The sequence below is a fragment of the Phodopus roborovskii genome, unplaced genomic scaffold (genome assembly GCF_943737965.1).
Source record: "Phodopus roborovskii unplaced genomic scaffold, PHOROB, whole genome shotgun sequence".
NCBI lineage: Eukaryota > Metazoa > Chordata > Mammalia > Rodentia > Cricetidae > Phodopus > Phodopus roborovskii.
The window spans coordinates 11,320,963-11,343,304 of NW_026126611.1; the positions used below are offsets into that span (position 1 = coordinate 11,320,963).

The 22,342-nt window shown below is 43.9% G+C and overlaps 1 protein-coding gene across 2 annotated transcripts in view; it reads right to left on the bottom strand.

The window, feature by feature from the left end:
• Positions 1–2,037: 2,037 nt before the first annotated feature.
• The window catches only part of Ccdc170 (coiled-coil domain containing 170), a 64,191-nt gene continuing 43,886 nt past the window's right edge, over positions 2,038–22,342 (bottom strand). Inside the window, exons 7-11 of one of the 2 annotated variants that reach the window (XM_051206005.1) lie at positions 18,192–18,392; positions 13,357–13,530; positions 11,570–11,812; positions 4,306–4,542; positions 2,038–2,253 (exon numbers count right to left, since the gene is read on the bottom strand). In XM_051206005.1, the coding sequence (XP_051061962.1) occupies positions 2,053–2,253; positions 4,306–4,542; positions 11,570–11,812; positions 13,357–13,530; positions 18,192–18,392 (1,056 nt within the window). In that variant the 3' untranslated portion in view covers positions 2,038–2,052. Of the gene's footprint in view, positions 2,254–2,973; positions 3,083–4,305; positions 4,543–11,569; positions 11,813–13,356; positions 13,531–18,191; positions 18,393–22,342 lie in introns of those variants that run through there. The other variant, XM_051206006.1, reaches the window with a different exon arrangement.

Consider the following 22,342-nt stretch of genomic DNA (forward strand, 5'->3'; position numbering starts at 1 on the left):
TACATTTGGATAAACAAAATGTTATTTCACATAGTAATATATGGCTATTTTTCGTCTCGTATATATGACCCCTGACATGTAACTAATGGGCAATCAGAGGGGAAATAACATAACACATTTATCACTAAGTCTACCATGAGAAGGTAACAGCTGGGGCTAAAGCCAACCTAATATGGTCATTTGCTTTGTTTGGGGTTTCAGGAGGAGTGCCTCATTGGATTGTCAGCCAGGTGGCTGCTTATTAGCTTGGTTTGAGAAAGGGTTTCAATCTGTAGTCCAGGCTGGCCTGGAACTCACCATGTGGCCCAGAGTAGCTTCAAATGTATGTCAATCTTCTTGGCTTAACCTCTCGGGGGGCTGAGATCACAAGTGTACACCACCATGCATGAAGGAGGCCATGTAACTTTTAAAACACATGGGATGAGCCATTCACTGTTGTTGCAAGAGTATCTTTATGCTTTTTTCCTTGATCAAATCAATATTGTGTCTCCTTCCCAGCACTGCAACTGGTCAATGGGTTTCCATAATCCCTTGTTGTCTTGACTCAACGTATGTCTTGTTTGTGACTCGAGCTTAACGGTTAGCTCAGTTTCTCTTAGTGTTGTGAGGCATCAGGGTTTTTGTTTCTTTACTTTAATGAGACATATAAAGATACAAGATGAGGCTGGAGAGAAGGCTCTGCAGGTAAGAAAGAGGGCCATGCAAGCATGATGACCCGAGTTCGAATCCCAGCTGGATCCGTCAAAGTCTGGGTGTAATTGGGCATGTGGTTATAACTCTTCCGGGAGAGACAGAAGGATGGCAGATGGCAGAGCTTGGTAACTGACAGTCTGTCTCAAGGTTCACTGAAAGTCTCTACCACAAGGAAGTAAAAACTGAGGTCAGCCCCGTTCACACTTTCAAAGCCACCATTCATAACCTGGGAGCATCAGTAAAAGCAACCATGTTTCTTACCAGCCCTCAGACCTATGTGAGCGCTACTCACATGGAGGGATGCCTTCCCTCTTGCATGCCAGGGATTCCTCCAGCCTCAAAACCAAGGAGAACCTGAGAAAATAAGAGGTGCCGCCGAGGCCATGCACATCCTGGCTCCCACACTAACCATGTAGAACCTAAGTTAGTACAATTGCCTCTGGGCCTTGGAAAGCCTGTAAGACATTAAGACCCTACCATGCTATCCTGAGCTCATGATCACACATGTATGCATGGATTAGAGTGTCATCCAGAAATGTATAAACAGGTACAATTATTACGTGTCAAACTGTATGTATTCAGATTAGATAGATAGATAGATAGATAGATGGATAGATAGATAGAAAGATAGAAAGATAGATAGATAGATAGACAGACAGACAGACAGATGAATAAATTTTTATGGGGCTGGAGAGATGGCTCAGTTGTTAACGGCACTTGCTACTCTTGCAGAGGACCTGAGTTCAGTTCCCGGAACCTACATCAAGTGCTTTACAACAGCCTGTAATCCAGTACCAAGGGAGCTGACTCCCTCTTACGGTCTCTGCTGGCACCTGGGCACACTGCGCATGCATGCACACACATACGCACACAACTAAAAATAAAATAACTTTAAAGAATATTTTTTTGGAAGACCTGCACACAGGTCTTCCAAAGCCATCTGATGTGAAGCCATCAGTAATGTTCCAGAAGGTCTGCCATTCTAAACTCTGTGCTCATATGAACCTTGGTACTCCTGTGGGTCCCAGTGCACTAGCTAACAAGGTGTGTGTGTGTAAACTTGTATGACAGATTGCGTATGGGACAGAGGAAAACTTGCAGGAGTCAACTGTCTCCTTCTCCCATGTGGGTCCCAGGGATTGAACTCAGGTTGTCGAGCTTGGCAGCAAGAGCCTTCTTCACCTGCTGAGCCATCTCTTTGGTGCTAGCAATGGCACTTTTGGAGACCTTATTTCCCACGATACATTCTCACTATGTCATCAAAGTAGATAATTGTCACACGCTGGCCAAATTTCAAAACTACAGGGAATTTTTGAGCTGCGCAACTTGAGACTTGTACCCTGCCCAGGAGGCAGGTGGTCAATGCAGGAGTTCTAATTGGCACTGAGAGCAACTGTTGTGCTCAGTAGTCGCGTCTTTGAGGCAGGCACAGGTAACAAAGTGATGGTGGTGTGTATGGACCAGTCTTTCCAGGCATTTGATGATCTCATTGTCAGGATGTGTGAGAGAGGTTAAGTTTAAGCCCAGAATCTGGGAAACCACCTCCCTGAAGTCCAGTAGCTGCAAATATTAAGCAGAGATACATTAGCTGGGAAAGAACATATAGCCATTGCCAGGTCAAATGTAACAACAATAGCAAAAGAGGGAAACCAAGATTTGTGTGAGGTAGGCAAATTACCCACTCTAGTCTAAATTACGAATAAGTAGGCTTGACTGCTAAATGACTTCCAAAATCCCTGCAGGTTCCCCAGGCTTCCGGAATCTCATAATCTCTTGTGAGTCAAGTGGTTGGTCATGTGTGTATTTGCTGCTGAGTCAAGAACTCCAGGAAACAATCATCACCAAGACTCTGACCTCCCTCAGTCTGCTCTGACATCCCAGACAAGGGAAATGATAACTGAGGACATGTTCTGGGGCCTCAAATGTGCTATATCAATGTTGGCCTGTGAATGATAAACATTGCTGCATTGAAGTGATAACTGAGCAGTACATTTCTGACACTCAAAGAGAAAGGATGAGCTGATGAACACAGGAGGGCTTCCCTGTCCTTCACAAACTACCTCGATGTATGGTTCTAACACTGGGCTCATCGGAGATTGCTAGGTGTCCATGGAGAAGGGGCAAAGTAGAAGCCATAGGCAATGGTCAGAATGGGCATTGACTCTCATCATAGTCTCCTAGGGTGGATTCTGTGGCCGTACGCTAACACAGGCAAAACAGGGGAATCATGGAGACAACTCACTAAATACCTTCCTTTTCAGAAAGGATGGGATGCAATCTGCTGATGGGGTACCATCAGAACACCATCCTAACATTTATCCCCAACTTCCTTCCCAGGGATGGTCCAGCATGGGAGACAAAAGCTTCTCTTATTTGCACATCCCAGCCCCTAAATCTATGTTGAAACATAGTGGGATGATACCGGAAGGAGGGGCCTTGTGAGTTCATTAGTATAAGGTCACCATGGTGGAGTCCCCAGGATAGAAATGGTATCCTTATCAATGAAGCCCCAGAGAACTTTCACCACTGAGGGTTCGTGAAGACGCCATTACAAATCTGATACCCAGTCTACTGACACCTTGACCCTGACTCTCCAACCTTAGACCTAAGAGAAATAACTGTCCTGTGTAGGAGCTACTCTGCTTCCCAAGTTTTGTCAAATCACCTAAATAGAACAAGGCACCAGCCTGGCCTCTCCAATGCAAGAGTTCCTCTCAAGCTGTCCCACCCTTTTTAATGTGGCCAAAACTCACAATCCCTGAGATGTTTTCTCCCTGAGAACACTTGCCCTTAGAGTTTGGCTCTCCCAGCTCTGCCTGACACATGAGTCAAAGCAGAGTAAGGGGAAAAAAAAATCCTAGGGGCAGAGTCCATTCTCTGCCCTTTTCAGCTTCAGAAAGTGACATGCTAGTCAAAGGCATTAGGGGTCACATTGCCCGGGACGGAGTTCTTTATGTCTGACCTGATGTGCTCAGCAGATAAAATACTCCTCCTTGCAGCCAGCCAGCCAGTGTGTACCTTTTTTATGGCCTACATCTGCACTTGGTCAACCATGAAGTCTGGGTGCCACTGTTTGAGATTGGAGGCTGTTTCCTGCAACTGATCTCTGCAGGAGATAAAGCTTCTCTGTGAGTTCCTAGCCCTGCTTAATATTAAATGCTGTGAGATGAGGCCAGCTCCAGAGGCAAGTATAAAACGCAAAACATCTCATCACCACCAGAAGCCAGCTTCACACTGGCTTTCTGTGGCTTTGAGAAGCACATTAATATCTTTTTCTTTCTTACAGTCTATGTCATGCAAGCATGAATTGCTTTTCTTGGCCAAGAAACTCAATGATTTATTGGCATGCCAAAAAAGATGCTTGGCAAGTGGGCGGATCTGTTAATATAGAAACCTTTACAAATTGTGTTGGGGGAAATGTATGAATAATGCTCTCCTTTGCAGCAATATGCTAAAAATAGAATGGTATAGGGGAGCTGAATGTGGCCTTGCACATGACGGCATTCCTGTTCTTAAAGGTGTCCCTGTCACTAAGTGTGTGGCTTCTCATGGAAGCTTTGGAACCATCCTGCCATGGCTTGAAGAGGATTCCACCAGCATATTTTTATCTACCTGCTGTTCTCTCCTCTCCGATTCTTCCAGAGACTTCTTCAGGGTCTTCAGTTCACCAGTGAACAACTCTGTCAAGGCCATGGCCCTTCCCTTGTCTGCTCTAGCCTCATCCTCTACATTTTCCAGTTCGGACTTGAGCAATGTGAGCTTTTTCTCCGCTTTCTCCTTCAGTTTCTCCAACTTGTCTCGGGATTGACTTAAGTCTTCAATGGCTTTGGTCTGTTCCAAAGTTTTAATCTAAGGAGTCAAGAGAATGAGGATCATTTCACCCTTGTTCATCTTGAGACGATCCTGTATACCAAGACAACTGAGAAGTCAATGGAACTCACTGGACTAGAGAACAGACTTCATCCCAAGCAGCTATAGAGACCTTGCAGAACAGCATAAGCTGCACAGGCATGGCCCCAGTCACTGTGACTTACAAATGACAGTGTACCCTTGTTCGGGAAATTAATCTAATAAAATTGCAGACAGCGTGGTTCTGGAGTGAGGTGGCTGCAAGAAAGCCTTGAGAAGGTTCAACTGTCCATGCTGACCAGGGGTGACAGCAGTGGCAGTGTGCCCCCAATGATGCCACGTCCCCTCGTCGCTGTGAGGGAAACCTGTGGAAAGCACTAGTGAGCATGAGGCAAATGATGTCACCGAGTCCTGTGCAGACAAAGGGCAGAGATGGTCCCCAACTTGAGACTCACCCTAGGGCCTTAAAGCCCTAACAGGGGCTCCTGGGATGGGGGGGGTGTCTTCACTGGGAGCCTGTGAGATCCTACTGTAGCTCCTTGTAAAAGCAAGTGCTGGGTCAGACGCAACAGGGGCAGCGGGGGAATGAAGGACCGACAGACAGACAGGAGGAAAAGCTGGGGTCAGGTGGTCCAAGCTCTCTGCTGGAGGCACCTCATCATCCCAGAAGCTCAGCACTCTTCTTACAGGTTGAACAGAGGAGTAAGGCTATTTCTGCTATAGACTGTATCCTGGAATCTTAAGACACAATTAACCCTTTACAGGTCCCTTCTTCCTTCCATTTATCCATATTTAAGAAAAACTTACTACAAAATGTTCTGGTTCTTTTATTTTCCAATATCATTCATACATACATACATACATACATACATACATACATACATACATATATATTTATATCTGGTTTTTCAAGACAGGTTTTCTCTGTATTGCTTTGGAGCCTGTCCTGGAATTAGCTCTGTAGACCAGGCTGTCCTTGAACTCACAGAGATCCACCTACCTCTGCCTCCCGAGTGCTGAGATTAAAGGCATACACCACAAATGCTCCAATATTATATTAATTACAAATATTTTTTACTTATTATATTTTATTTTCCCTTATATTATTTTACTTTATTATATTTTATGTTGTATAGCACATATTCTTTATTGCTATAATAAATGTCATTCTGTAATTTGGAAAAAAATTAACCCTTTATTCGCTAAGTGGCTTTTGGTTGGGATATTTCATTAAAGCAACAGGTAAGACATTAAGACAGTGACATATACTTTTAATTCTAGTACTTGAGAAGTAGAGGCAGTAAGTAAGATCAGATGTTCAGGGCCAATCGTGTCCACCTAGTGAGTTCAGGTCAGTCTAGATGACACTAGAGCTTACCTCAAAAAAAAAAAAAAATCCAAATAAATAAGTACAAATAAGCTACAAGACAATATCCACTGAGGTGATTAAAATTCAAAAAGACAATTACAAAAGTCAGCAGGGAATTGTGGGAGCTAGAACATTCCCAAACTTCTGGGTAGAATATAAAATCATGGTATACGTGATATGGAAGGCAGTTTTGAAAATGCCTAATACAAGATCCACCAATTCCATCACTAGTTATAAGCCAGAGAGAAGTAAAAACCATATGCCCACTCAAAAAATTGTATGCAAAGTTCATAGAGGCATTACTCATAAGCACAAAAAAGTGGTGGTCCTCCCAAATGTCCATCAACTGATGGGCGGGGAAAACAGTCGTAGAGCCCTGCATTGAGATGGGTTATAGAGCAATAAGCAAGAATGGAGTGCTATGACATGCTACAACATGGATGAGCCCTAAAAACATCATGACAAGAGACTGAGCCAGTTGCCCAAAATCACATGGTTATCTTCTTAAGAAAGAGATAGAGAAGGTCTGGGAGTCGAGGGATACAAGAGTGGGCAGTTACAACTTACGGGTGCAGAGTTTTATTAGGTATGCCCAAAAATACTCTGAATTTAAATATTGTCTATATAAGTTTGTAAACATTCTTTTAGAAAACACAGAAGTGAAAATAAAAAGATGTGGATTCCTTCCAGACTAATGTGGCTTGATCACGCCAGACCGCCTGAAACAGAGTACAAGCTGATCCTACATTCAAAACAGCTGGACAAAACAGCCCTACAGACTACAGCTAGGATATCTGAATCTTCTTCAAATCCCCCAAGACAGCGCCCCTTACCAGCAGGAAGTAGTTTGGAAAGAACGACGCCCAAATTCCCAAATATTGTGTATAAATGTTTGTTTTCATTTAATTGGACTGTTATATAAAATTAAATAAAATTTAAAAAAAAAAGAAAAAAGAAAAAAAAACACAGAAGTGCATATTCTGAGGTGGTGGCATTCCTCTGGAAGGTTCTAGAAGACTTTAAGTGGCACAGGAAATTGGTCACTAGAGGGTATGTTTTTCGAAGTTCTACCTCTTACTCAGTCCCCTCCCTCTGCTTGGTATCCACCACAGGTAGAGAAACCCCTCTCTGCAAGCCCCTGACACCACGATGCCCTACAGACATACACAGAACTAAGAAACTATAAGCTAAGCCTCTGAAACCGTGAGCCAAAACACTTCTCCCTGCCGTCAAGCTGTTTGCATCAGGTGTTCATTCTCTCACAGAGATGAGAGAGCTGGCACACAGGGTCAAGAGGAGACCACAGGGAAGAGCTGAATTGAGCTGCGCATCGGCATGTTGACAGAATGGGAAGAGAGACACATTCTCCTTACCCAGAGGACTGCTCGGATTCTAAAGAGGGGACCGCCAAGTCCGGCCACCAGCACAGAGCCAGCAAGAATGACGTAGAAGCTAAAATCAAACCGACAGCAGATTCCTGGGAGTAGGGTGGGGCTAAATTGGTTTCTTAATCCCCCTGAGGGAATTTCTCAGAGCAGCCCAGAGTCCAGCAAGCAACTGACCTCTAATTTTCCTCCAGTAAGACGGAACTGGTCATAAAAAAGACTGATGTGTCATCCGGAGTCCAGCTAGGACGGGGAAGGTTCCCAGGGTGCCACTGGTGGCAAACACTGTATGTATGCTGTCTGTTTCCCAGGAAAGAACTGTACAGTCTGGTGGGCAATTCTCTCTTACACCTAAGGGTCAAAGGCCCACACTAGAAAGGTGATTAAATCTGAACTCTTCTGTGTTGGCTAACCCTGGGATCTAATTCCCCAGCTGCAGTTGTTAATGACAGTAACTAAGTCTCTCAGATTGCACGAGTCTGTACATGACGTGGGATTACAATGCTCTAACGCGGTGGTCCTCAACCTTGCTGATGCTGTGGCCCCTTTAATGCAGTTCCTCGTGTTGTGTGACACCCCCCGCCCAAACATAGTTACTGTCGCACTATTTCATAACCAATTCTGCTACTGCTGTGTATGAATCACAGTGTAAACATCTGTGTTTTCCTACGGTCTTAGCATTAGGACCCCTTCGGGGTCACGACCCACGGGTTGAGAAAGACTGTTCTACAATGTCCTGATAGCCAAAACTGATGCTGTGTCCACAAAAGTACAGCTCTGTGGGAGAGACATTCAACTGTGCAGTTCCTCCTCCCTCCTTGTCCCTAGCAGCCCACGCTCAGGGAGCTGGCAGCAGAGTTACCCTCACCCCAGAAAGCAAACTGTCTGCCTTTCCAGGCCTGTTCCCTGTGCACAGTGGGAAAAGCAATCCAAGATGATCTGGGGCATGGTAGAACAGAGCTGACTCCAGGGACACGGCTAAGGGCTACACTGGCTGGGCGGAAACCATGGGGAAGGAATGTATGGGGGATGCATGGAGAAAGTCAGAAAGAGAATATCTGCCTGTGGCTGAGGGCTGCTGCCTGCTCAGGTCTCTGGGAAACCACCAAGGAAACACTTATGGCTCTCCCCTGGTTTTGGAGCTGGTTTTGGACCACAGCTCCTACAAGGGTTAGGCAACATGCTACAGGCTGACAGCTAAGGCACCATCCTTTCTCACTGGCCAGAGTTAAGACCTGTTCCTCAGGCTGACCTCATTTAAACAAAGTCAAGAGAATAAGTTCTGGCCAATGGAGACACAGAGCTGTTATGTCATTCCCAGAAAATAGCCAACAGGTTATCTTTCAGGCTTTCCTCCTGGCTAGGAGCTGGGATGAGGTCGGAGCCCCAGAATCTACATGGGACTGGAGATGAAAGGAAATGAAGACATTGGCTAGGATGCTCAAGTTGAAAGGAGAATAAACCAGGCTTCTGATGGCCACTGAGAGGTCCTTCTAAATGAGGTATGCCCGCTCCCTTACACACACACACACACACACACACACACACACACACACACACACACACACACACACCAGCAGTGCTAAGGATTTTCCTGAGGCCTGTACATACAATACTACCATTGAATCACCACCCCAGCTCCTTGATTCTTTTTCAGTGAAAAAGTAATTAACACCCTTCCTGTCTGAGCCAATGGCATTATGGGGTGTTTCAACATACTCCAGAGAAACTGATCATAGCTGGGGCCGGTGTGAAGTACCTGGCTGTAGAGAGGTTACACAAAACCTCTTCTACTACGTCCTCTAGAATTCTGCTGTGAGATTTCAGTGCCTGCATTTTCTTACAAGGTGATACTTGTGCCAAATAGTAATACTACTTTAATAATGCCAGGTTAATGAGAAAAGAACAAAGGTACAGCTAATGCATAAATCGTACTTTCACATAAACTTAAAGACGTGGTAGAACACACTCCATCATGCAAGGAAAATCCACAGGCAGGCAGGACCAACTCAAAAGCTGCAGTTGGCGCCACACATCCTTGCTAATAGTGATTTTAGTTAAACAGCATCATCAGTCAGATTGAATTACCATTTATTTCTTAGTTTGAGTTTCAGTCCTTTGATTTCTAAATTGGTTTTATAATGGTAAAAGTATAATTCAACTGACAAATCTATGTAGAGTTAAGTATGTGACATCATAAAATTATGATAGATTTGTATAGAAGGGAGATCTATACAAAAATAGTTCCATCATTTACATGACCCCACCTGGATGGCATTGTCCAACATGTGGAATTGGGGTGGGGGGATGGGAGGGGAGAGTGGTCAGGGTGCATGTGAAGGGAGAGAGAGGGTAAAAGGGAGGGAGAGAGGGAGAGAGGGGAGGGAACTGGGATCAACATGTAAAATAAAAAAATAATAATAATAAAAATAGTTCTGTCTCTCAAAAACATTTCCATAATACTTAGGTTTGCAAGCCAAGATAATTTACAACGATTTAAAATTTAACAGTTCATCTGGAAAGGGTTTTGTGTTTTCTTGTTCTAGAACTTGAGAAAGCTTAATGCATGGGCCTTACAAGGAGATATTCAGATAACCTGGAGTCATGGTTGCTGGCCTTAGTGTGTAACAGACATGGGAATGTCATGAGAGCTGGAACATAAATGTTCATAGCAGCTTTATTTGCAACAGCCCCAAAATAGAAGCAACTTGTGCTAAATGAACAAACAGAAGGTGGTACATCCATGTAATGGACAATTATTTACCCATCAAAAGGAATTACAATGGTTAATATTATATGTCAGCTTGGATGGGCCATGATGTCCAGATACTAGTGAAATGGTGTTCTAGATGTTTCCTGGAGGATGTTTGCAGGTGAGACTAAAAACAGGTAGGCATTTTTGTATGTGTTCCACTTCACATTGCCTACACAGACTCCCACTAAATAGCCAATGATGTCCTCAAATGCATAATCCTCCTGCCTCAGCATCTGAGATGCTACAGTTATTTTTTTCTTTTTTGGAGGCAGGGTTTCTCTATGTAACAGCTCTGGCTGTCCTAGAACTTGCTTTGTAGACCAGGCTGGCCTCGAACTCACAGAGATCTACCTACCTCTGCTTCTTGAGTGCTGGGATTAAAAGTGCTCCGTATCACTGCCCAGCAAGTTAAGTTTGTAACTGAGGCTCCAAACCTATTTCAGACCAGATTGTTCTAGCTAATGTGGGTGGGTGTCTTCCAATCAAATGAAGTCCAACGTACAAGCTAAATAAATAAAATACTCCTTCCCTAAACAAGAAGGAAATTGTTAAGCAAAAATCCAGAATGGAACTATGTCAGGTGTGAACTACAACAGACCCTCTCCATCTCCCCTGTCTGTGGGCCTTTTCTACAGTACGTTTTTGTACTGGCTGGCTTTTTGTCAACTTGACACAAGCTAGAGTCATCGGAGAGGATGAAGCCTCAGTTAAGAAAAACTTTCATTAGATGAGGCTGTAAGCAAGCCTGTGGGACATTTTGTTAATTAGTGATTGGTGGGGGAGGGTCCAGCTTACTGTGGGTGGTGCCATCCCTGGACTGGTGGTCCTGGGTTCTGTAAGAAAGCAGGCCGAGCAAGCCCTGAAGAGCAAGCCAGTAAGCAGCATCCCTCCATTGCTTTGCCTCAGCTCCTGCCTCCAGGTTCCTGCCCTGACTTCCTTTAATGCTGAACTGTGAAATGGAAATGTAAACCAAATAAACCCTTCCCCCAGCTTGCTTTTGGTCATGGTGTTTCATCACAGCAATAGTGCCCCTAAGACAATACTCTGACTTTCAGTGTATAGAGCATCGGTTTTCTTGTGCCCACCTAAACAAATGCTTACCTAACAAAGACTTGTGCAACTGGCCTGCTGGAAATGAAGATACACTGTGTCTCTCGGTCTTGCAGACTATTGAAAGAGTGGACCCCAGAGAGATAGTGATTTCCCCAGGAATCTCATACAGGGAGAGGGAAAAGGCCACAGACATTTGTCACACCACTCACAGGAGGAGACACTGCACACTGAGCCTTCTTACTTGTCCCACGTTTTTTGTCTCTTTTATTTCGAGGTCTCACGTAACCCAGGCTGGCCTTCAGTTAGTTCTCTATATAACCAAGAGCGGCTCTAGACTCCTCATCTCCCTGCTTCTACCTTCATTCCAAGAGCTGGTATCACAGGCACACAGTACCATGCCTGCTTCGAGGCTGCCATTCCTTACGTGCAATGGCAGACAGTAACAGGGAAAGAAGCCACACTTGCCTTGAGTTCATTGGTGTCAGCCAGCTTGGCTTTCAGCTCAGTGTTGTATTCCCGACAGGCGCTCAGCTCCTTCTGCATCCTCTCCACCTTCTTCTCCAGCTTCCTGACAGCAAGATGGGCCTCATCCCTCTCCACAGCCAGGGCTGTGCGTGCCTGCGTCTCCTGCTGCAGCTGGGCAATTTTCTGCCGAAGGAGGTTCATATGCACGTCTTTGCTCTCCAGTCTTTCTTTCTGGGTCTTTAGCTGGTTTGATACAAACGGATTTTTTTTTTTTTGGACAAAATAATTGAACAGTCAGTAAATATAAATGAATTACTCTGATAATGTCGATTTTTATCTGTGCTTCAATGAGACTCATTTGCAAACCTTCAAAAAGAGGTCACCGGGTTCCTTTCCCTGATTGAATTTTTTTATGCATATTTTTTTCCAAGAATTAATTCTGTAGCTACAAAGTATGGGACAAAGGAGCCCCAGAAAATGTGACAAAAGTCAGCTCTCCACAGCTGCTTCATCCAATATTCTGTGCCTCATAATAAAAAATGCAAAATTACTTTTAAGACTAATAAAATAGGCTTATCAAGAGCAGAATAAGTAGAATATAATAAGACGCAGACAAAATCGTCTCCAGTACTCAGTGGCCACGATTGCAGCTCTAGCGTTTTCTGAAACACAAGGTCCTGCATGATACTTAAAACTTGCCCTAGATAATTTGCACCCTTTAAAACCTGGCTGAGTAGCTCCCAGGATGAGGGTTGATACATTCTTGCAGAAGATGCTCCCAGGAGACTTTTAAGGACATTGTTTACAAACTTCAAATCTCAGGAACAGACTTCTTGAAGATTTGGCTTCTTTGAACTCTTTGTGTTACACAGTGAGCTCCTCATACCAAGCAGCGAGTAAGTTCTTGGAACATCACTGACGATGGTGATCAAATTGATGAAGGGATTTAGAATAGGTTGTAGAAAATGACTATGAGAAGAGAGTCTCCTGGGCTATGCCTGCCACTTCACTGGGCAGATATTAAATCCAAGCAGCTCGGTCACTGGGACAGGCTATTGAGACACTGGAACCGGCTATTGAGAACTGTCGAATGCCGGATGAGGGGGCTGAAGACTGCAATGTGAGCCATCATTATCCCCTAAGTGTTGCAAGGTGGAAGCATTTAATCGGAAAACTGCTTTTCGTCTCTTGCCTATTGGTGACAGCTGGGTCCACACCTGCGTCACCCCTTAACAATCCCGTTTGATATTTCTCCAACCAAATACCTTTCAACGTTTTTGAATAATGTTTTTATCTATTCTTTGAAAATTTCACACATGTATTCAACAAATTTTGATCTTATTGAAACCTCAGCCCATCCAAATCACTCAGCCTCTCTTCTACTCCCCCGAGAACCTACCACCCACCTCCACCCAACCTCAAGCCCTCTGTCTCCATTATTTAATCATCATTATCATTACTCATATTTCATTCCCACAGAATCCAGTAAGTGTTGACTATGTTCCAATGGTGTAGGACCGTCCAATTTGTCTACTACATTTTTATTTTTTGTGTATATGGTAGGAGGACACATGCATGCCACAGCATGTGTGTGGGGTGTGGAGGTTACATGGTCCAGCCACGATCAGATTTTCAGAACTTAGAACTGAGACTCGGCTTCTAAATACATTTTTTTATACAATATGCTTCCTAGACACACTGCCGATCACAGTGTAATAAGATCATTGTGACACTTGGGCTTTCCAAAAGTTTCTTTTTGTGGCGCTACGGAGGGCATCAATGCCTACCTTTCTCTGTAAGTTGTGAGCGATGGTCTTGTTTTCAATGACAGCATTGCTTTCTAGGCGGACGAGCTGCTCTGTGCGAGCTAAAACTACGTCCAGACGCATGTCAAAGCCAAGGTCAGCAGCAATCTGGCCCAGTTTCATTTTCTCTGAAAGCTGATCCAGAAACTGCAGATACTAAACCCAGAGACAAGAATGGGAACAGGACATGAGAGTTAGGGTGTGGTCCCACTGTGGTCCTTCTCAATCTCCCAAGCTTGCAGGTCATCCCAGAGCCTGGATTCTGACCCCAAGATTTCAATGTGAAAGTCTGAACCACATTACCATCTCCCTGTCCAAATACTCAGTAGTGTCCTGGCCAGTAACCTTGATGGCAGCTTAATGTCAAACACACTTCTAAGCCCTGCCACATGACAAGGGCTAAGCCCCTAATTCCACCCTCGTCTCTGTGTGTGTTTCTTGGCAAAAGTCACTGCAACCTTGCCCCTCCCAGTCTGTCCCAGCACACAACAAAATTGCTCCAAAACCAACGTTCTCCACATGTACACTAAAGCTGAACAGCAGTTGCCATGGTTTTAGTTAAAATGCTTTAACGGGACTGGAACGATGTCTCAGTTGGTAAAGCGCTTGCAGTACAAACATGGCAACCTGAGTTTGGCTCGCAAGACATACATTTAAAAAAAAAAAAAAAAAAAAAAAAAAAGCCGGACCCTGAATGTGCCTGTAATTCCACCACGAAGGGGGCAGAGACAGGGGGATGCCTTGGGGTTCACAGGCCAGCCAGTGTAGCCAAATTAGTAAGTTTCAGGTTTGGTGAGCAGCACTAGCTCAACTGAGGAAGACATGTTTTCAACCTTTGACCCACTCACACACACACACACACACACACACACAAAATGCATGCACACATGCACATGCACACACATAGGGAAGGGGGTTTTAGGAGACAAACACTCTAAAGCATAACTGTATGGAAGACGTCAGCCCCGCGGTGGCTTAAAGGGGGCATCAGTTCCACAGGCACTGGAGTTACAGACATTTATTAGTGGGTGGGTGCTGACGGAGTCCTGCCCAAGAGCAGCAGGCACTCTTACCTCTTGCATCTCTCTAGCCCCCACAGTTCATATTTTAACAAACTAAACTTGCACAAAGCCTGAAGGTCTGCCTTCATTTGGCTGCTATTGTTTGTCTGAGCAGATTCGGACACAGAACGCTGTTGCGGTAGAGGAGTGAACCAATCCATCAATAAACTTGCCCTGTGGTAATTGCGGGATTTGGGTTCTAGCCCCCATATCATCTTCTCATTGCAGTGACTTCTCAGCATCTGGCACTTTCAAGCAACTAGATGTTGAAATGGATATGATTTCCTGCCCTCTAAGTGCACCAGCTTAAGCTCTGAACCATCAGGATAGAATTACCTGCAAGTGCATATTTTCCAATTCTGTTAAGTAGCATGAATACAATTGAATCATCTTTATAATCTATAGTGACTACCAATATAGTATCATTCACTATGCTTTGACACAACAGACGGTTTTATATCTGAGTTGTCACAGTGTTAGTTCTTGCTCTCATGGCTCTCCCTTTGGGATTTTGTTAAATCTCTACTGTGCTTGAACATGACCTGGCTGCTACTGCTTGTTTTTAGGAATAATAGATGAAAATGGCCATGCTACCAGCTGCAATCTACATATCCAATGCATTCCCCACCACAATTCCTCCCAGAAATCGCAAGGGCCATTTTCAACATGGAACACAGAGAACCCGGGATAGCTAGAACAATCCTGTATAACAAAAGAGCTGCTGGAGCCATCCTCATCCCTGATCTCAAGTAGTACAGGGCTGTAGGAGTAAAAACCACATGGGATTGGCATAGAAATAGACATGCTGATCAATGGAATGGAATTGAAACCCAGAAATAAGTCCATATGCCTACGGACCCCTGATTTTTAACAAAGACACTAGAAATACACACTAGATAAAAGACAGTGTCTATACCAAACCATGCTGGTCAAACTGGATGGCTGCACGTGAAAGCACGTATACTCATCTCCCTGCATAAAACTCAACTCCAAATAGATGAAGGACCTCAACATAATCCCAGATACACCGAACCTCAGGAAGTGGGGAACTGTATTGACTTCATTGGCATAGGAAAAGACTTTGTGAACAAAATACGGACAGCACGGGCACTTAATTAATTAATCAGTTAATAAGTGGGGCCTAATGAAACCGAAAGGTTTCTGTATGGCAAAGCGCAAGGACATTTGAACAAATAGGCAGGCTACAGAATGGGGAAACGATCTTTCCCAATTACACATCCAATAGAGGGTTAATATCTACATTTTTAAAAACATTTCCTAGTTCTCTGTGTGGCCCGACTACTCTGCATGCTGGCTCTACAACAGGCAAGAAGGAACTCAACTGGGGCCACACCCAGGCCCCACGGAGGAAGCACCTCTTTCTCTCAAGGACTTTGCCGTTCTGTGTAATTACAGTTGAGCGGCTAGAGAAACAGCTCAGCAGCTGAGAGTGTGCACCGACCGTTTAGGCAGAAGATCCGAGTTCGTTTCCTGACACCACTGCCTCTAACTCCAACTCCAGGGCATAGGGGATCCCAGGCCCTCCTCTGGACTCCCAGGGCACCCACACTCAGACCCACACACATGCACATAATTAAAAATAAAAGAAATCTTTCTCTTTTAAGATTATGGTTGATGGCAAGTTGTCTTATTTCTTTTTCTATTCCCCCACCCCCTGGTTGTGACATAAGCTATCACTATGTCTCCCAGGCTGGCTTTGAATTTACTATGTAGCCCAAGCTATCTCAATCTCATGGTCCTGTGCTTCAGTACCGTAGAAATACAGGCATAACCAATTGGCTTAAAAATCTTTTGCTTTCTAGGAAAATAGGGGGTTTGCTGTGTGTCTTATTCATTTGAATCCCAGGTTATCTTGAGTTAGAGGCCATGCATTCTACTCTGTATTGTACTAGTCTAGATTATGTCTAGCACTTAACCTCTGTACAACTTTATTTTCAATTTTACATGACCACGTTCTCGTTACTTTCGTCTGTGAAAAACTCTCTGTGGACATGATCAGCTTATGTAATCTGCTTTCATAACTGAGAACTATTTTGGCAGGATTTTAATGGAGACTAATGAGACACTCATATGGTCAGAAGGGAAGAAAACGCAACCTACATGAAGATGGGTCCTAGTGGTTCATGTTTGTGATTGTAGCACTTAGAAGGGAGGCGAGAAAATTGGCACAGGTTCAGGACCAGCCTGCACCGATGCCGGACCAGCTGGGGATGCGGAGTTCCAGGTCACCCTGAGCGATGGAGTGAGACCTGATCCAAGGGAGGAGGAGAAGGAAGAAGAAAGAAGGAGGGAGGAGGGAGAATTTGAGGGCCGTGTCCCCATATATGGGGAGAAGAAAGAAGCTGCCACTCTTGCCTCCAACTTCCTGCCGCATCCTACATCCGTCTCCATGACGACACCTTTTAGACATCTTTGCACATCTGGTCCCTATAATGTAGCCAGGGCATATCCTCAATTTCTTTTAAGTTCGGAAGAAGGAAAAGGAGTGAGTTTCCAGAGCACACTTTCCTGCCCCCATATTCTTGATCCCCTGCACCCCCGTTTTCTGTTCCCGCCCTCTCTCCATGGATCCTTGCAGCTCAAAAGCTCTTACCTCTTCACTGTTGCCAACGAAACCTTTCTTTGGCCCTGCTACTCACGTTCAACTCGGCACCCCTTCCCTTCTAGTCACACTCAGCACAAGGCACACTCATTCCCCAGTCTGCAAAAATATCTCCAAGTCATGCTGCCCTGCCCATGCTCGGGTCCTTAGGGTGGACTATTCTCTGGCGCTGTTCTTGTCTCCCCCTAACCTATTGCTACCATTTCTTCTGAGTAGTTCCATTGTGACATCCCAGCTCCTCTAGGCGTGTGTTGCTGAAGCCCGCAGCATCAGACGGTGCTGTCATTGTGTAGACATCATGAACAGTCTGCCTGTGAGACCTAGGGCTTTGTTCATGGTAAGCACACGCTCCGCCACTACACAATAACCCAGCCATGGTCATATTGGACCGCTCTCATACATGCAGTCTACCAGTGACAAAAACGCCATTAGGCATCAAATGCCTGCACGCTGATATCCACAGACATTAATTGTAATTTATGTTCTATGGAAGAAAAGAAACTTCAGGTCTAAAAGATCTTCGCTTCCCATTCTTCTCTGTGTCAATGCCCCACTAGGAATGCCACATTCTACCATATATAATTACCCATCCTGTGTTTTCTGAATATAGCGTTTACAAGGCTTCACAGCACACATCCCTTCCCCCACTGTGATCCTATTTATCCTTCAAAGATGAATTGAACTATCTCCTCTCTTGTAAAAATCCCCTCGTTGTCCAGAAATGTCTGCAATACTTCATTAATACACTATGACAATGACTATATATATATATATATATATATATATATATATATATATATATATACACATATATATATATGTTACAGCAGTGTATCTAAATGCCTGTCTCCTCTATTAAACGCTGAGCCTTTAATAATAGAAAGTATACATCACCCACAATTCAGCTGCCCAAACCTTCCAACCTCATAGACAGTGGGCATACAATAAATACAGACTGTTAGGATTGACAATCAAGGGAACCCTAAGCAGAGGAAGAGACTTAGTATCCCTTGGAAATTTGCTTGTAACTGAGGACAAGACCAGTCTACACACTGCAAAGTTCAGGACTTTCTCGGGTACCACTTTCAGCCCACGACAGACACTCGCATCAATGGATGCTCCCATTCCATTACTTTCTGTTTCTCGAGATTCAAGTTGTCTCTCAAGACGTCTCCAGAAAGCAGTTCTCCCTCCAGGTGACTCAGCTGACCCTGAAGAGCCTCCAACTTGCTTTCTGCCTCGTGGGCTCTCTGTAGGGCTTTCCGGTGAAGCTCAGCTTCATTTCCCAACTGTTCAACAAGCTCTGATACCTGGGCTTCAAGCTGGGAGACCATCTGAAAACAAAGATGGACAAGATGGCAGAGCCTTGTTTAGAGGAAACGAAGTGTTCAGACACACCACTCCGCCCCAGAAGCATAACCACCATACACCCACTTGCAGACTCCTCTGCTTGAAATAAACCTACATCTCTTACCAAACTGATAACGGTGGATTGTTCTTTTTCATTTTTCTATAATTCCTTCCACAAGTTTAGACCATAAATATAGATAATATTTATTTAACTAAAAAGTGTCATTAATTTAGAGATTTCAAAGCTAAGCTGGAAGGAAAACAGTTCAACAAAAAGTAATTTCCAGTGCCACAAAAATATCATTTCTCCAGACAGATTTTTTTTTTTCACCACACATAGTCGATTAAAGATTATGTAGTGAATTTATCATGAGAGGAAGTCTGGAGGTGCTATTGGGGATTCCAACGTAGACAGACGTTTTTCTTTTATTTAGCCGCCTACTCAATATTGGTTATATATGTCCTAGACGTCAGAGATACAATTATATACTAATATTATCATTTGAATATCTGAAGGTCAAATTCTTTTTAATGTGGTGATACCAAAAAGTCTGCCAGTATTTACATCCTTCCCAGGAAACCCTCTCTTTTGTCTGGATTCATCCTGTCCCCAGAAACAAAGAACAAAATTTTAATCACAGACTTAAAGCACACTCGCAGACACCCACGCTCACCTTAGTAAATTCAGTTTTTGGAAAACGCCAAGCTGGATAGAACTGGGCTAAAACGTTGGTGAATGAATATGATTCCTTTTGTTTGGGGGAGTGGGGGGGAAGAGAATGGATGTTTACGAGGCACTGTGGTTGGGCTCTACAGGGCTAATTGCCTCAACTGTTTCAGCTTTTTTAGAGTTTAAATCAGGAACAGAACTTGGGGTTTGCTCTCTTTCTTAATTGTTTATACAAACATGCTTAACACAAGACACCGAAGCTGCCATCAAGGTTTTAGAAACACTATTTTATGTAAGACTTGATCTCACTTACCCTCAGCTCTTCAGTGAAGGACCAATAAGCATAAGTTAGAAAAGAAAGTACACATTCAATTTCATCCATGCCCATGTAATATATACTGTAGAATGTTCATTAAGGGTCAAAAATATAAATGGCAAAAGAAATCTCCAAACAGAGAACACAATTATTTACTTCTTTATTTATTTTAAATAATGTATTAGTTTTGTACCATGAAGATATAGTCAAGGGTCACTACTGTCTGTAACTCTAGTCCCAGGGTACCCAATGATCTCTAAGGTACATATACATACATGCAGCAACACACTCATATGCTAAAATAAAATAAATAAATAAATAAATAAAAATTTTAAAGAGATTTTGGAAAGAATCCATCGCAGACGGAAGCAAGATTCTCACGAGTTCCAGGCCAGCCTGATCTACATGGGACCATGCCTCCATGTCCCCAGCACCAGCCCAAGAAAAGAAAATGTGTCTTCTGACAGTGGAAGCTGTCCAGACACATCAGACAGCAAGTAGGTAGTGGATCCAGGTCAATGGGGGATGGAGGCTGGTCACCTTGTTCAGAGGTGACTGGGTGAGTGACAGACACCTGGAAGAGGCCAGACTGAACAGTGATCTTATTCTACAATTGATTCTCTGGCCCTCAGAGTACCACGCCTGTCATACAATTCTTTCTACACCTCTTCGGTGGGTATTTCACATCAGCATCTGATGGCAAGTCACTCAGATCCATATTGGAAGAACTATTCTGCCCCCAAGAGAAAATCAACATTATCACAGAGTAGAAGATTCTAACAAACCTCGATTCACTGTGTCAGATCTAAGAACTATTGCCAGTAGACTGCCGGGAGCTCAGTACGGTGTGGCCATGTGTCTTCTGCTCTCCTACTCCATCTATGAGTTCCACCAACCAGGTGGTCTTTCCCTAAAGAGCTTTTTGAAACCTTCAGAAATTTCCCTCTGCTGGCCAGAAGTAGAAATGACTTAGTAAAGAAGTGGGGACATTGTCCTCAGTCCTGAGAGCTGCAAATCTGGGAGACGGAGAATGGGTAGCCACTGAGTAAACAGGAAAGCAGTGTTCTGCTAGAGAGAGTGCACACGAAGCGGATAGTGTGTCAGGCCGAGCCTGCACGGCCTGCATGTGGGAAGACCCAACAGCCGGCCGCCATGGCAACTTGCAGAGAGAAGCAACCTCCTCCACAAACACATTCATCAGTCTGTAAAGCGCCATTCTTCAAAGACATGTCTAAGACAATGTGCACTATCCATTCCCCCCTGGTTTTACTTGAAGTCACGCAAGACACCAGCTTCGAGCTTGATTTTGGGGCTTTTAAAAAGCTATTGAGAGAAATTACAGGGTAGGGGAGGCCGAGAAAGACACTAAAAAGATTGAGTCGTCCTCATTGGTAAGGGGAGGGGGGAGGCATCGCCAGCTTAGCCAATTTACACCACTTTGCTTTAGGAAATAAACATTTACATCAGGCTGGCAACTGCAGACCATGTTTCACAGGCTGGGATGAAAATAGTGAGGGAGAAGCTAAGATATACCGAATGAAGTAAATGAGTGTGGGGGGAACCTTATGTATCAATATACACATATTACCACTCAAGACAACTTCCCAGTGCTGTAAATGATGTCTTGTCTCAGTTGAGCTCCTATGTGTAAACTGAGTCATGGGGGGGGAATATATATATATGCATATATATATACATATATATGCATACATATACATACATATATGTATATACGCACATTTATGTATATACAAATATATATACAAATATATATTGTATATATATATATATACAAATATATATGTATATACATACGTGTGTGTGTATACACAGACACATTACAGGTACAGCTCAGCTGTAAAAAGTGCTGTGCACTGGGTTAAAAAGGCCATGAGAATTACTCATAGAGCATGCATAAATTTTAGGTTAGTTTTTATTTTTTTTAATTTACAAATGCATTCCTAAACTAACTTTTCAAAAAAGTCATTGTGGGGCTGGTAAGAGGGCCAGGACCTGAATCCAGTCACCAGAACCTGTGGGGATATATTATTTATGATTTATTAAAGCTTGCCTGAGGATTCAGAAAGCAAAGTCAGCCACAAGCCATAGAAGCCAGGTGGTGGTGGTACACACCTTTAATCCCACCACTTGGGAGATAAAGGTAGAGGGATCTCTGTTAGATCAAGGCCACATTGAGCAACTAGAAATATATCCAGCCCTAAAGAGAAACAGCTCACATAAAGATGATCTCAGCACTTGGGATCACATGCCTTTAATCCCAGGACTCATGAGAAATATTAAAGTCAGAAACAGGGTCTCAGAGAGGTATTCATACTCCGGCCACATTGACATTGGAATCACACTGAGGAGATCATAGCAGGCTGAGTGAATCTGAAGAGCAGTGAAGTCGAGAGCAATCTGAAGGTCGCCTCTTTGGTCTGAGCTGAGGTAGAGGTGAGAGCTTGTGTTTGGCTGCTTTGCTTTTCTGATCTTCAGATTGAAGCTTGAACCCCAATATCAGTCTCTGGGTCTTTGTGTGTGTGTGTGTGTGTGTGTGTGTGTGTTACAAGAACCTACATAACAAAAGCAGGGCATGGTAAGGTGGACACAAGCATATCCCCGAGGCTCACTGACCAGGTAGAATAGCCTACTAGTGATTTTTCAGGCTAGTGAAAACCCCTGTTTCAAAAGGAAAAAAAAAAAAAAAAAAAAAAATGCACGGTACCTGAGCAACAATACTGATCCAAGGTCAACTTCTAGCTCAATGACATTGGCTATTTATAGTCTCTGGAGTGGTTCACAGATGATTGTGGCTGGCAATGGGGTACAGTCTGGACCCCTTGTGGAGAGCTGTGTGTGGCTGATACATGGCTTTGTTGTGTATATAGTTTACAAGCCCCTGAAGGCCCTAAATTTGAAAGCACACTGGGGAGTATGATAGAACAGGT